At 41.4% G+C, this 15,967-nt stretch overlaps 3 protein-coding genes across 3 annotated transcripts; 1 reads left to right on the forward strand and 2 right to left on the reverse strand.

Annotated features, from left to right (window-relative positions):
* Positions 1-701: 701 nt before the first annotated feature.
* Positions 702-7,119, forward strand: adnp2b (ADNP homeobox 2b). Its single transcript, XM_058619047.1, has 4 exons — positions 702-971; positions 2,512-2,633; positions 2,761-2,874; positions 3,080-7,119. Exons 2-4 carry the CDS (start codon positions 2,526-2,528, stop codon positions 5,810-5,812), a joined length of 2,955 nt encoding a protein of 984 aa, XP_058475030.1. The 5' UTR covers positions 702-971; positions 2,512-2,525; the 3' UTR covers positions 5,813-7,119.
* A 131-nt stretch (positions 7,120-7,250) lies between these two features.
* LOC131447327 (gamma-glutamylcyclotransferase-like) lies at positions 7,251-9,808 on the reverse strand. The gene is made up of 4 exons (XM_058619048.1): positions 9,272-9,808; positions 8,088-8,233; positions 7,840-7,972; positions 7,251-7,725 (listed from the first exon to the last, which is right to left on the reverse strand). The coding sequence occupies exons 1-4, from the start codon at positions 9,632-9,634 to the stop codon at positions 7,603-7,605; spliced, it is 765 nt and encodes a 254-aa protein (XP_058475031.1). The 5' UTR covers positions 9,635-9,808; the 3' UTR covers positions 7,251-7,602.
* A 1,528-nt stretch (positions 9,809-11,336) lies between these two features.
* Positions 11,337-15,758, reverse strand: snrpd1 (small nuclear ribonucleoprotein D1 polypeptide). The gene is made up of 4 exons (XM_058619049.1): positions 15,612-15,758; positions 14,551-14,627; positions 11,644-11,835; positions 11,337-11,553 (listed from the first exon to the last, which is right to left on the reverse strand). Exons 1-4 carry the CDS (start codon positions 15,623-15,625, stop codon positions 11,477-11,479), a joined length of 360 nt encoding a protein of 119 aa, XP_058475032.1. The 5' UTR covers positions 15,626-15,758; the 3' UTR covers positions 11,337-11,476.
* Positions 15,759-15,967: the final 209 nt, after the last annotated feature.

Consider the following 15,967-nt stretch of genomic DNA (forward strand, 5'->3'; position numbering starts at 1 on the left):
TGTTTCTGACAGGTGTTACACTGGGCTTCGCTCTACGTATGCAAGAGGAAACATGGCAGCGATTTGTTTGGTAGGAAAGTTAATTAATTAAGTGAAATCTTGAGTTGACTTACCGTTCAAACTGATGGTAACCGAGTATGACCAATTGCGATTTAGTTTCGCTAATACTATAAATGGCTGTGCAGTGGTAGTTAGCCATTTTGGTTTGTTGTTATCGTAAAACATATTTATATAAAGTAGAGGCACACTCTGCAATGCTAGGCCAACTATGTCTAACCTATCAACATCACTGCCTCTCTAATCAAAATGGTGGTTGGATGTAATTGGCTGAAAAATGGCATGATATGACATCACAGCAGAAGGCCCACCCATTTAGCTCATTTCCTCGACAGCTCATTGGCTAGCCCCAGTATGCGTCACGTGACTTCCAGTGGGGGTTGCAGTGGCCACGCCCCCTAGCCTAGCTATGTGTTGAACAATCCAAAAATCCAATCAACAAGTGTCTTATTACATGTGAATCTGAAAGTGCGTGATGAGTTCTATCACCTGGACACGCAGGACAGCGGCTGACAGCTGTGGTACAAGTATAAAAAGTTATAGAGTTTTTTAGGGTGAGAGGCTTCCCATTGGTCAGTGTGTGCTGTATGCAAATGAAGACGAATACGTCAGATCCTGAACTTAAGCGCCATATTTCTTTTTTTTCCTCAATAGAGGAAGAAAGGGACAAAAGCTGGACGGACATTAACTTATCTTCGCAGGGGGGTTCGCAAACATCACCTTTAGTATTGTTCCTCACGCACGCGGTGTACGTGGGCAGAGGATGCTGCGTGGATGAGCTCGTGTGCGCAGCGTTAGCAACGGACGCAGCTTGTCAGCACACACAGACACACACACAGTTGCGGGCTGGTGAAGAGGAGAACGTTAGCTCCGCCGGAGGTTGCACCGTAATTATCAACGGAGAATAAGACGAGGTAAGCGCGTGCGCGCGTGTGTTTGTGTGTGTGTGCGTGTGTGTGTGAGGGGTGGGGGGGGGTGCATCCTTATGAAGGAGGCGGCGGCGGCGCAGAGACCCGGCTCTACACTGTGATGGAGAAGCGGCTGTTTTGATGGGCAGCGCACACAGAGCAGTGTTAGCTTGATTATAACTATGTCAATACACAACATGTGCTACTTTGAACCTGTTTTTACTTCACTTCACTTTCTAAAAACATGTAGTTCATATGTTATCCAACAGTAAAATGATACTAACGAATGTAGAGTCAGAAGAGTGTGAAATCAGAAACTTTATGGTTTTATTATCACCTTGATGTTAAAACATTATTATTTTATTGGGAGGCGTAAGAGATGCAAATCCGAATCCTGCAGCATATTTATTTACTTCATTCATAATAATACATTTTACTTTTCTTTTTTTTTTTATTTGTTTAAATGTAGGCATGGGACAATATGAGCATTTCCTGTCATAGTTATCCTAAATAAACCAAAGACATCACGACTAATGTCATGTATGATTATGATAATTAATAATAATAACAATGATAATAATAGGCAAAGACATTACTCACGTTACCAGAAAGTATTACAAATTTCAGTTTCATAATCATATTACATACTGTTACAATGTTGCTTGCAAATTACAATGTTACCAAAACATGTAACTAAGGATGCATATTTATTTTGTGAACATTTTAAAAATAACCCAATGTAGGATTTGCTCTTGTGGTCCCCCTACAGTTGGGAAATGACTGAAGAAGTACCACTTTTTGTTGGTCTTCAAAATGAGTCATCAGGACTGATTATTAATGAGCTCAACAGCATTTTCTAATTCACCACAATCAATTTGCTGTGAGCTTTTTATCATGATGCACGATAACATCATATAATATTGCCCCATCCCTGTTCCAGGTAGGCTAATCTTTATGCTGCAGTGACAGGATTAGAAATGAGCACATTCGAGGGACCGCTCAGGTCGAATGGGTTGGAAATAAAGTAAGAGAATCAAGGTGGAGAGGGTTTAGTTTCATGCAGAGGAGGGAGAGAGATTATATTGGACAAAGGATGGTGGAGATGGAGTTGCCGGGAAAGAGGAAAAAAGACCAGAGGTTTGTGGGTGTTGTGATTGTGAAGGAGGACATGACAGTTGGTGCAACAGAAGAGGACAAGATGGAGGCAGATGGCCTATTGTGGCGACCCCTAAAGGGGAGAAGTAGTATTAGTTTACTACTTATTGTTGAATGCCCTCCATGATTTATTTGGTCCTTTTGTTAGCAGTATGGTTTTATGAAATGGCACTCGTAAAGCAGTTAATACTGGGGGGTTTTCTTACCTTCAGTAGATGATTCGTTTGTTAAATATACTGCCATTTTCTAATTATAGTTCTTTATTTCTGCTCTCTTCCTGCACCTGTAGATGCAAACATGCTCACATGTGCTCCAAATATGTGAATAATAAATTGAATTGTACTGTATTTCTCACAACTTCATATTTGTGTACTCTGTTCCATTTCATCAGGCCCGTGAGGTATCATGTATCAACTCCCGGTGGGAAATGTTGAGAAGATCAGAAAGGCACGCAAGGCGGTGAAAAATGTCCTTAGTGAGTTTGGTCTGGAAGATTGTCAAAAGCTGCTGAAGGTGAGTAACGCTGTATTCAGAGTTCTGTTGTCTATAAATATCTACTGGTAGTCACTGCTAATCCTTATTTGTATGCAGGAACTTCAATGTACATGTTTTATATTGTGTGTGTGTTTTTTTTGTCCAGGATCTCGATAAAAATGACGAGGATGAAGAAGATAAAGATAAAGCCTTTCAGGAAACCGAGTGGTTTGATTTTACAAATGGATATGACACAAGAAGGCAGAAAAGGCAGAAAAGGGTAAATATGATACTTTGCTTTTGTGGAGAACTTTTGTTAATCAACAAAAAAGATTATGTGACTATTAAAGTAATTATTTAATAAATATAGCCTGATCTGTTAATGGAGTTGTAATTTCATATTGCTTAAAATATTAGTGTTGGTGAAAAATTGACATTGATGTATTTGAACTTGATTGACTGTTTCTCTCTTTTCCCTTGTTCAGTGGCCTTATCGGTCCCGGGCTCTGTGCTGCAGCATGTGCAAGTACTCTTCACAAAACATCTACAACTTCAGGAATCACAACTCTCGCTGCCATAGATATGTTCAGGCTTACTGTGCCCTGACGGTCTGTGCTGAGTGCCTTTTTGTCGGCCACCCAAAGGTTGTCAGGAAGCACATGCTGCTCTTTCATTCCAAATCCAACACCCATGTACAAATACCACGGGATACATCGTTACCCACCCATCGTGGAAATGAGAGGTATCAGTGTCGAAGATGTGGATTACCAAACTCTTCTATCTTTGCAATGAAGAAGCACATTATTCTCAAGCACCTGAACAGTTTGGCAGAACAGTTTATAGGTTACAGATTAACTCATCAAGGAGCTACAACTGCAAAGGTCTACTGCTGCAAAGTGTGTAAGCTAAACATAGGAAATCTGGACCAAATGTTGCATCACATGCTGGTTGAGCCATCCCACTATACAGTCAGCACACAGGTGCAGGGCCTGATTCACGAGAACAAGAACTACACCATCAAACCAACACCTAATGGAAACGGTTTGTTTGTGACATTCCCAAGTATTGCTCCGAAACCACAGCACGCTCAGATAATCAACGGTAAGCCTTTGGTGATACCCAACAATGGCCAAGCTACTGGGACGGTGGTGGCTTTACAGCAATTACAAGGAGCTACAAACAGTGCTACTCTGATATGTGCCCCTGGTACCAACCAAGCTTTTCTGCCCCCTCAAGCATCAGCGCTAGTACAGCTGGCTAGTGCTGAGGCTAAAGGTTTGCTCCAGCCTGGTGCCACCATAGCGCTGCGAAGTACTTTATCCCAAGGAACATCTATAGTCCAACTTCCCACTGGGTCGAATGTGTCTCTGAATCAGGCATCACTGGCTCTGGCTCCTGCTACACTTCAATCACAACAGACCCCACAAGCACAGCAACTCCTTGTACCATCAGGGATACAGGCCAGCGTGGCAGCTGGAACTGTGGCTGTACCAAATCCTGCTATGGTCACACAAAATATAACACACCAAGTCCCCCTACAAGGTACCATGCTGACTTCACAGTCTCTGCTGAATCACTTGATTCCAACTGGCAACAGGGTGAACGGCATGCCCACATACACGTTTGCTCCAATGCAAGTAGCAGCACCTACCTCTCAGAGCACAGGTACCCCTCTCAAAGCTGTGGAGCAAAAGAAAAGCTCCATACCACAAACGAAGAAATGGATTACCTGTCCTCTCTGCAATGAACTTTTCCCTTCCAATGTGTTTGACATACATACAGAGGTTGTCCATCAGACAAAATCCGCTACATCCACGTCAGAAAGTGTGGCAGCACGGGCATCATTCTTGAAGAAAATGCCAGACAAAACGGTCAAATGTCTAGCATGCAAAACTCTCCTGTCAGAAAAAAGCGTCTTCCAACACTTGCTGCATGGCCTGAGTTGCTTGAACTGCTCAGCATTGTTCTTTTCAATCAAACAGTTAGTTGAACATGTAAGGCAGCACAGTCCCTCAAACAAGGCAAACTGTGATTTCCTAAGGCAGAAGTACAGGGTCTACTCAAAAGGTTCTGGTGGAATTTTATTCCCTCACTTTGATGTCCAAACTACTGCACCAAAAGAGGTGCTCGGAGACACTGAGGTCAATCTTGCCCTGGTTACACGTTCACTCGATCTGATCTACTTCAAAGTAAAGCCAAGCAACCAGCAAGAAATCTGTCCGGCACCTGTAAAACTCAACGGTGCGTACTGCCCTTTCTGTGATGAAAGGTTTCAGAATGAGTCCACGCACCTTCAGCATTTGAGACAGAAACACTTTGTAGCACCCACCATTCATGCCATCCTCAGGACGGAGGCTTTCAAGTGCATATATTGTAATGGAGTGTACACAGGAAAGGTCACCCAGCAGGCTGTAATGCTCCACATTCAGCGATGCCGCTGTTCACCAAAACCACCACAGCCGCCACCCAAACCTCCTGTGGCAGCACCAGCGCCAGCTCAGCAGCCTCCAAAACCAGCTCAGCAGCTCATTCAACCATCCGGACTCTATTTTGTCCAAGTACCACAGGGGATGACCCTGAAACAGTCTTTAACTCCAGTCCGTGCAATTCAGCCCGCACCCAAAGCTCAAGAATCGGAAGAAGAAATTCAGTCGAAGAAGAGGCTGGAGACTGCACTGAGAAAAGTCATTGAGGACAACAAACGAGAACGAGAACGCGAAGCAGTCATGCGCAGGAAGCAAGAACAGGAAAAGTTGAATCCGCCACCGAAGCCCGAAGTTCTGGTCAACCCTGTAGTGAAGCTAGCTTTAGAGCCCACACGAGCCGAGCTGCGTGGCATTGATGAGCGCAGAGATTTTATTTCTAAATACTTCAACCGGAACCCGTACGCAAGCAAACCTGAGATTGAAAAACTGTGCAAGAGGCTGAATTTGACCAAAACAGATTTGCAAACCCACTTTACCAGGAGGCGCAACAAGTGCATGAAAAGCCTCAAGAGGTACAGGTCGAAAGTTCTCCTCGGCTTCAGTATGAACGAAATGAGCAAACTTAAGCACAATCTCCTGATCCCACAACTGCAGCCTGCAGAGCTCACAGAGCAGCAGCAGCAGCCGCCTGTCGATGCCACAGTGCAGCTGGAAAAGAGTGAAGAAGCACCTGAACCTATGGCTGAAAGTGTGAGTGAGCAACTCACCGACAAAGTGGAGCAGATGGAATGAGTTAGGAAATATAATTCCGATGCAGATCTCGCCGATTGAAAACAAGATTGAAACCTAGATACTTAAACGATGGCCTTTTTGTGTTGACAGTCAAAAGTTTATGTTGTGGAAGAGAGTATTTCCCAACAGACACAATTACCTGGGGGCAAGTCTTCTTTTTGTTTTTATGTAGTCTTCATAATAGTGCTTCATTTGACTTCAGTATGTTGTTAATGGCTAATGCCCTAATTTTACATAAAACCGCAGAGCCATGTTGTGATACTTGCTAATATATATAAAACACAAGATGTATAAACACAAAGAAGATACAGATGTATTATGGTGCAGACTGCTGTGCTGCCTTAGCATTTATCTGATCACAATATATTATTCAACCTACTGACTTCAATATAAGCACTGATTTGTGCCTGGAAGCTGCGTTTGTTGCACCCTTTTTATTTAAAACCCCTTTGTACTGAATGGTGATTTAATTTTCTTCTCTGCTTTTCACTATATAGAGTTGGATTATAACTTTCTTTTTTTTGCCTTTTGTTACATATTTGGACCTATTTCATTCATGTGCATGACCTCATTATTTTTTCCTCATTCACGTGTGTCAGTATGTTTGTTTACACCAGTTCCCTCTCTATATTTAGACCGTTAAAAAAAGGGGAGTGTTGTTTTTTCACCAGTTTCCCACCGTATATGGATTTGCTAGGTTCCTTGGGATAATGAGCACTTGGTTATTATTTAACGTTGCAGATGTTACTTGCCTGATCCACTGTTTTACTGTCAAATATTTTTATTTGAGCCACTGTGGAGTCTACACATTTGCAACATTGTGGAAATTTAAAGCTGCTGTCAGTGATATAAGCTGCTGTTAGCATTCCTCCTCCCCTCACCTCACAACGCGTTTGATCGGAAGGGATTTATTAACCGGAAACCTGCCTGACCTTATGAGCGGAGAAGACAGTCTCGCTGTGAAGTTCTGGCCCCGGATTGGATGAATTGTTGTGGAATATTCAAAAAGTTTATTGTTAGAGCTCTTAAACTGATCATCGATAGAAATAATTTCACTGACGACAGCTTTAAACTTTAAATTCAACAAAACAAACCATGATGTTGAGTGAAGTGATTCTTTTTTTTTGTACCATAATTTTTTATTCCATTATTTTTCTATAAGTACTAGAGGATCAAACTTGTTGGGATTTTCATTCTATCCAAGACAGTTGTGTTGTAAAATAAATAAATAAATAAATAAACATGTTTCCTTCCCATAATCCACCTGTTGATTATTTTCAGTTTGTAATAAAAATATTTTTAATGAAGCCGTTTCTCTCATGTGTAACCAGTTAGTCTTGAAGAAGTGTTCCAAACCTATTGGGCCACTTTAAAATGTCTTCATCAGCAGGAACAGAGGGCTTTTAAAGACAGTGAAATAAGAGACTGACCAGATGCGTTTTAGTATTCTTCATCTGTTTAATGTTCACTTGAGGAATACAGAAATGCTTCACTGCGTCATGTGATTTCAAACATTTAGCTCCTTCATTGTAACAATTCTGAGATAAAATACTAAATGTTACAATAATTTAAATTGACAACTCAAAGCAGTTAAAACTAAAAAAACAAGCAATAATGCCTACTGATTTTTCCTGATTCTTTGTCTTGCAGTTATTAGAATGTAGTTGAACGCTGCTAAGTTGCCCACCTGATCATCATTAGCTCTTCTGTGTCCTTTATTGTTATCTATTGTCAGAGCATCTACTAAAGGGATCCCCCCCCCCCCCCAAGTCAAAGAATACACTTTTAAACTACTTGATAGTTGTGATTTTATCGAGGAGTGAGGGACCACTGTAGTTATTGGTTTCAATGACTTCCAGGCACTTCCTGTACTCGACTGGGAGGCCGTTCTGCTCAGCACCAAGACACACCACCTAACACAAAACCCAGAGTGGGATGTTAGTATCTTCATGAGGTGAAGACATTTGTAATTGTTGCATAATGTGGTTTAAATGCCGAGTGTATGTGTGTTTTGTGTACACACACACCTTTTTGTACTGAGGAGAGGGAGGACAGGCATGGAAGTTGTTCATCTGATAGGTCCTGCAGAGGATGAGTCCTTTGTCAGTCTCCACCGAAACCTCCAGAGGTGAATAAATCCCCAGGTTCACGCCTTCCTGCCTGAGGACTCAAAGCAACAAACAGGCAGCATGAGCTTTACTTATGAATATTAACATTCACTGATTCAATCTCTGCTGTGTTTTGGTGTGTGTATGTGTGTGCGTGCGTGTCTCACATGTCCAGGGTTGTGAGGTGTTTGTTGTTCAAAGCCCAGATCACCCCCCACACTTCTGCGGCTGGACAGAACTCAATGGTGGCCACTCCACCATGCCAACCGCTGTCCACATATTTCTCCCACAGGCCAAAGTTTAATTTATAATCCTGCACAAGTCAAACAGGGCATTACTAAAATTATATAATATAATATTATTTAATATACATAAAGCCTTTACTGATTGAAATCCAGTTGTTAAGAGGAGATTATTGCACAGACTGTGCTATTCCAAGGTTGGCGCCAAAAGTAAGCTGTTGTGTTCATTCTTTGCCTGTAAGGAGCCAATCAGAGCCTGGTGGTGCAACCCAAAACATAAATAATGATGGAACAGAGAGCGGATTGTTCCAGAGAAGGGGCTTGTGTCTTCCTTACACTAATGTAATAGGTTAAAGGTCATTAGACGGCTGAATATAGGTGTCGGCTTGAGAATTGAGGGAGTGACATGCTGTCTAACTCTGGCCTTCTCCACTGGCCACGATGTCCCTATCAATGATTAACACAAAAATCATGGAAAAATAAGGCCCAGGATAAATAATCCCCAAGTTATCCTTTAACAACTGCTAGTATCATATCGTCTTTTAGTTTTGTCAAACTAAAACAAACTGGTGGCCAATGAGTATCTAGTGTAGCCAATATAGGGGCCAAAATCTAACATTTTTGGAAAAAAGCAACTTTTCAGTGGTGTTTTTGCAGCATTTCAAAATAAAAGCTTCTCCGTTGCTATGGGCTGAATTACAATATAAAAGGTTTGTATGATGCAAAACTAATATATTACAAAAAACACACATAAATAAGTAATTATAACTTGATATTTGATATTAAGTGGTGGGCCACATTAACTTGAGTAGGGGGCCGCATATGGCCTGCAGACCGCGAGTTTGAGACCTCTTGTGCTTCGTAGAAAATGCTCATCTTAGTGATAGAAAGTGATGTTGTGCTATAAAGGATGTCCCTGTTTCGCTTGTGTGACAAAGTCTATTGATGTGTATTATTGGTGCCTTTTCGGGTCCAACCTGTTAGATGTGAACTTGAAGACGAGTATGTGCACGTACAGACGGTATGAGCAGCTTTTGGTTATATGTTAACAAACCCCAATGACAGCGATATGTATCAAGAATATATATGTGTATACAAACAAATGTTACCTTCAATCGACCTATTGTGTGAAATATCGCAGACTGGTTCTCCAGCTTCAGTCTCTCCTTTAACAAATTACTTCCAAAGGCGAAATACATGAAGCGCTCTCCGTCCGCTGAGGACATCATTACACGTTTCTTTACGGCCCTGTCACAGTTGTGTGACCGCAGTGTCCTGTCCGCAAAACGCGTTAACAGGGACGGTAATGTCCAAAGGACAGGGCCGGGGTTTCCTCTTCGAAGACCCAGCGTCAGTTTAAATGCAGGACAAAAACCCGCAACAGACTCGCCCACTTGGTTTCCATAGTGTCTAGTCACGTGACTTCGGACAGAGAGCCGGAAGGCAAAAGAAAGAGGCCTGTGCTGCGTCATGAAGACAGACAAGAGCACATGTTATTTGAGTTCGCTACAACAGAACTTTCCATGATTTACAGACCAGCAGTAAATATGTGAACACATAATCCGTCCCATTGTTTTCAAGCATGAGGGCGCTCGAATGCACTTGTCCAGGACTTCCTGGTAGTTTCTGTCGGCGCTGTGTCATGTCATTCGTAGACTTATATACGTAGACGCCGCACTGAGCGCTGACGTCGCCGCCATATTGGATGTAACAGATGTGCCGGTAAACTAATAAAAGGAAATGGACTGAACTTCATAAAGCGCCTTTCTACAAAGTGCTTTAAGTTAATGCCTCTTATTCACCCATTCACCCATTCACACACACACACACACACACACACTAATATATCTGGGAAACAAATAGGCACCAAAAACAACTATGTCACTTTTAAAGTGATGATTATAAATGTTTACTCCTTATGTTTAGGATATAAGTAAGCACCAAACCAACGTATGTATTTTTCTAATGCTGAGTGTTTACAGCTACTAATGTGTGTAACACTGTTACTGTGATGATACATTTAGAAATATTTATATTTAACATTTAATCTGTGTCTATAATAACCAGATCCTGAAATGTAGATGTGACATGAGGGTTTTCTGAATTAAGAGCACTAACGTTTACATTTAACTGATTTTGATTAATCGACGTAACGCAGCAATGGACCAACCTGCTCAATGAGGCGTTTACGTAATGATGCCATTGATGTGCAAGCGCCCGCAGTCTCGCGATATCAGGAAGCAGCGCGGTAATACATGGCGACGCGAGGTGACGGTGGTGCGTTTATCAGTTGACGAGAAAACGATTTTTATTTAGCCTTCTTATCCCGGTTACAGATGTCCTGTGGTAAAATAACATGCAAAACTAATCCCGGTCGAATAGTGCTTTAAATGTACTGAACACAACCTAGTCAATTTTGTACAGAACTTATGGGAAGTTATGTCTTTATTACATCTCAGTATCATAGATACTGTTGGAGTATGACTTCCAATAAAAAGGTGCGAATATGGGACTTTTAACATGGAATATTTTGTTTTTTTGCATCTCAAAGTTGACATTTTCTCCAAGTGCAAATATGGGACATTTAATTTGAAATTTCTCTTAAACTACTGTAAACATGCCTGTTTTCCAGTAGACCAGCACAGGATGAGATGGTCTTCCCCTTAAAAGTTTTTGTTTGTGACAAAGACATCCAGATACAGTCTGTTTTTATTCTATTTCTGTTTGTCAGCATATAGACTACATATGGATGTTTGCTTACATACAAGTTGCACTCAGAACCAGTCAAGAGTTGTGTGTGTATTGAGTTGCAATACAATTCGAAACTATGAAGGGGATGCAGGTCTTGTTCAAATACAACCATTTCATCAAATATTGACTAATTGAATGACAAAGTAATGCGGCCTAGTTATGCGTTAAGGTATTTAAAACTAGTCCATTAGTCTGTTAACAGGAATGTACTGATGGTTCCTACGTGAAACTTGTGGTCACAAGTGAGGGCACAAGTGTTAACGTCTTTAAAAACTGCCAAAAAGAACATTCCACTTGATCCCGAGTGTCGTCTAACAGGAAATTTCACCACACCCCAGAAGAGAAACATCTAGTTAGCACAGACTGAGATCTTGGGTTAGCCAACTGCGTTGTTCTGATTTATACAGCATTTCAAATGGGAAGTCGTTTCTATTCAAAGACACTTTATTAAGTCATGTTATGAAAACAGTAGGAAAACAAAGCTTCTGTCTGAGGAAAAAAACAAAACAACAAAAAACAACCAAGTCAAAAATGAGGCAATAAGACAAGAGAAGGCCCGGTGTTCATCTTCTTGGACCACCTCTGCCTCGTCCTCTTCCTCTACCACGGCCTCTTCCTCTGCCTCGTCCTCTTCCAGCAACTGAGAAGAGACACCAGAAACAGTCAGCACATTTATCAAAATCACAATCATCATATCTTTGTCAGCATTGGTCTCGAATTCCATTCTTACCTGCTTCCCTCTTCTTGGACTTGATCTTTGGCTCGATGTCAACCAGCAAAGTGTCAAGTGGGAGGCTGTCGGGCAGGATGAAGTAGCGAATGTTGTTGCCACGGATACTAAGTGACTCCAGCTGGGTGGGCTCTCTGTTTTTCAGGGTCATTTTCACCGCCTTCAGGTGAGTGTTCATGCTCACATCGACACCTAAATCAGAATGTAAACAAAGATGAACCACTGGCAGATCTACAGAACAGAGAAACAGCATTAATGTGAAAACACTTCATTGTATGTTTTGTTCTTGCACACTGACTTGAATAAATAACACAAAATTGTGAAGGACTTGGACGAGTTGAAGATTTGAGGACGACCCTGTTTGTTAAGTTTGCATTTGCTTATTTGAATAGTTTATTTGCAACATCTTTAAACACATGCTGACACTAGGGAAATACATCTATTAAGCATTTCCCTTGCTTAGTCACAATTTTTCCAATCGTAAATGACCTGACTGTTTCAGCACGTATAAAATGTCTTGCCACAAAGTCTAAAGAAAACTTGCACGGCCATTCAACTTATCACAACTGAAAATGTGTGGTTCCACTTTTAATTTGCACATCAGATACACTGTATTAGTTATAAAGAACACTACAACTGTTTTCAGACAAGCAATAACATGCAAACATAGCTCTGGACAGTCTCGTGAGATGGTCCCAACAGTTCCCTGGTCCCAACAGTTCCCTGGTCCCAACAGTTCCCTGGTACTGTGGGTTAATATCCAAGTGAGATCATGAGAACACAGCAGGAGAAACTCTGGAGAATCCACACTTCCACAACCAGCAAATGTCCTGCTTCATTTGAAATAACCAGGGCCCCAGACCAGCTTAGCACTGGTGTGACTAACTTTTTCATTCAGGTGCACTAGCACAAGACTTAGGTAATATTTAACAAATACTTAAAGCGTTGCCTTCAGCACCACCATTTTATGGGTTGGCTTTAAAAAAATAGTAATAAAAAAAAATATTCTTATATACATTTATTCTTCTGTAAAGTATTCTAAACAAGAAAAAGTCATAGGCTAATGTGTTGGTATTGTGGTCTACTCTTGTGAGTATACTGTGCCCTGTGCCGTGACACACACCTTCATGCACACGCACACTATATGGTGACAGTACTTCACTGGTTAGATAACCAACAGGGAGGGAGATAATGTTAATACTGTACCTGTGTTTATAAGTAGAGAAGGGTGCTGGCAAACTGTTAAAGATAAATCTGCTGATGTTCATGAAACTCTTAACTTTCACTTAACAGTGGGAGTAATGTTAGCACCAGGTTTTCATCTTGTAGATGCCACAACACTAATGTCTGGGGACACATTGTTTCCATTTAATTTCACCTTCATTCTATGCTTATGACTGTGATGCATTAATGTGCTGTGAGGTACAGTCGAGTCACTAGACTGAAATACAGTGGCAGGGTCTGTGAAGCAGCTCGCGATCAGCAGTGCTGTCGCTAAATACACCTGACTCCTGGTAGTTTTAGGTGATTAACCCACGTGTTTAGGATTTATAAATAGTTTGGTTTGATTTCAGTGTCGGACGTCTCTTCCTGTAGCGGCACTCTGACCAATAATTGCATAATACCTACTGAGAACGATTGGAACCTCTGTTGATTTTTGTTATTTCCATCCCTCATAAATAATTGGACTGCATCTCATTTTCTCTAAATTATGTTACTCTTAAAGCATATTGTTCAGATTTGTATGAAAACAAGAAAAAACAAAAATAGCAGGAAACCACTAGCAGGGAGAGAAGTAAGTCAGAGCAGTAAAGGTGCTGTCTGATGTGTTGTAGTATCACACACACGCATCTTAAAACAACTTGAATATCGGAGTGCTTGTATTTATTAAACTGTAGACCAGTTTGCATTAAATGTGACTTCAAACACTGTTTAAAGAACAAGCCGATGAGCTGTGTCGTTATGCTTTAACAGGACTGAACAAATCTGTAACAGCAGTTTGTATGGAAATAATCTCGATACACATCGGTACATTACACTAGGGATACACCGATTCGATATTTGTATCAGGCATCGGTCCCGATATTGAAGAAAATTCTAGATCGGGTACAATGCGGCCGATCTATTCAGTCTAATTCTATGCTGTGCGATTGATGTCGTATGCAAGCAACACGCTGTGCGGAAGCCCACGTTGTTTACACACTAAGCCCACACTAACCCTAACCCATTGTTTTCAAAATGAAAGTGAGCAAAAGGATAAATTATTTTGAAATTTTTCACACTACCTCAGCCAACAAACTCGACAGCTATTTGCAATACCTGTGCAGTAAATGTGGCGAGTTTCACTATAGGTATCTGGAGCTCTGATGTATCCCCTGTGTCACTTTTAAGTTTAACAGCTCACTGGCTGGATGAGTGTTACGTGCCACACAGACACAGCGCAATGTTAAACACAACAGACTTTCGTCTGTCACACACCACTGATGCGATTGCAGCTAACCTAATGGAAATGTTTGACAAGTGTCAAGTTCCTTTGAGCAAAGTCCATGTGATTCTGAGGGACAACTCCAGCAACATGCGAAAGGCGATGGAGAACATAAGAGTGTGTAGTCTAGGCTGCGTTGCACATACAATGCATATTGTTGGTAACGAAGGACTTCTATCTAGAACCTATTGGTTTAATCAGCTGCTTTTGTGTTGGATGTTAAAATCATTTTTGTACTAAACTAAACCACCAACAAAGAACTGACTGTTTACTTTGAATGTATATCAAGCTTGTGAAGCTATTGTTTAGGATTGCTGTACTGGTGCACACTTATTAAATAAATGAGCAATTCTAAACCTTTAAATATTGGAGGTGAAAAAAAGCATATCGTGCATCCCTACATTACACCAGCTGACTCTCACCTGTGATGGTGCCATGAACCTGGGTGCCATTCTTCAGTTCAATGGTAGCCGTCTCATGGCTGAGTTTCATCAAAAACCTGGAGAACGGAAGATAATGGACAGGATTAATATTCACAATGAGAAGATGTGATCTGAAGTTGTCCAAGGTATAATAGAGTATGAAAACACACTCCCCATACTCTCAGTGTTCATGGAGTGAGAAGAAGCAATATTTGATTGGTGATATTGGCTTATGGAGATTTGCTCCCCCTGAAATATTTAATCAAAACAATGATACTTTATTTGAATAGCACCAAATCACAACATACATTATCTCAAGGCACTGTACATACTTAGTCAGGCAAAATCCATAACAATATTATAGAGAAGAGAAACCCAACAATTTACACAACAAGCAAGCACTAGGCATTAATGGAGAGAAAAAAAAAAATCCCTTTTAACAGAAAAACCTGTGAGAACCAGACTCAAAATGTGCGGCCATCTGCCTCGACTGGTTAGGGTGAAAGGGAAAATCGGGGCGAGAGAAAGGTGGGGTAGAGAAGAGATACAATAGCCGAGTCAAGTTATCAAAACACTTACACTTCTTACTTTATACCTTTATTAAAACGCACAAATTAAGATGTCATAACACGGTGAGACTTGCACCTGAGCTGGGAAGCCGCAAAGTAGCATTTTTTTTTCGAAAGAGCATCAAAACTCGACAGAACACCGGTGTTAGCTACTAGCAGTCGAGCTAACTGCACCAAAACAAAAGGCAAACATGGCGAAGCGGAGCCTCTATTTTATATATGCGTATGCTTTACACGTCAAAAGCCAGTCAGCAGGCATAACAACTGTTATTCCGGCGCCATAATTATCAAAATTAACTTTAAAAAAAACGCCGTGTTGGTGTGAACGTTTGTTTCAGGGCGATTACAGCACCGATCCGCCTCCATTCATTGAGCTTCCCGCCTCAATGGCATCGTCCCCGGTAACATCTACATCCATCCGCCTCCACCAACGTAATTTCAGCATCTTTCACCACAGAGTAACACACATCGACTTTGTTCACGTCCACGTACCTGACTAGTTTCATGATGGCGAGGAATTAAACACAGAATCCTCCACCGCACACAAACGATACGACGCTTGATTAAAACTGTACAGGCCGCTGTCGTATAACTCACGTCTCGGTCGCCCTCGTATGACGTCACGTCAGATTAATACAGCGACACTGCCATGGATTTCTCGATTACTCACGTAACCACATCGCCGCCCAGCGGTGGCGGCAGGGACTGTCACCTCTTCTCCTTCTTTTTCTCTGATGTTTTATGGCGATTTGGTGGATTACTGCCACCATCTGGTGTGGAGTGTGGATCAAATTGTACTACTAATAAATAAACACAAAAAACGTGTTATTTTCATTTAAGTTCTGCTT

This window comes from Solea solea, chromosome 20, assembly GCF_958295425.1.
Source record: "Solea solea chromosome 20, fSolSol10.1, whole genome shotgun sequence".
NCBI classification, from domain to species: Eukaryota; Metazoa; Chordata; class Actinopteri; order Pleuronectiformes; family Soleidae; genus Solea; species Solea solea.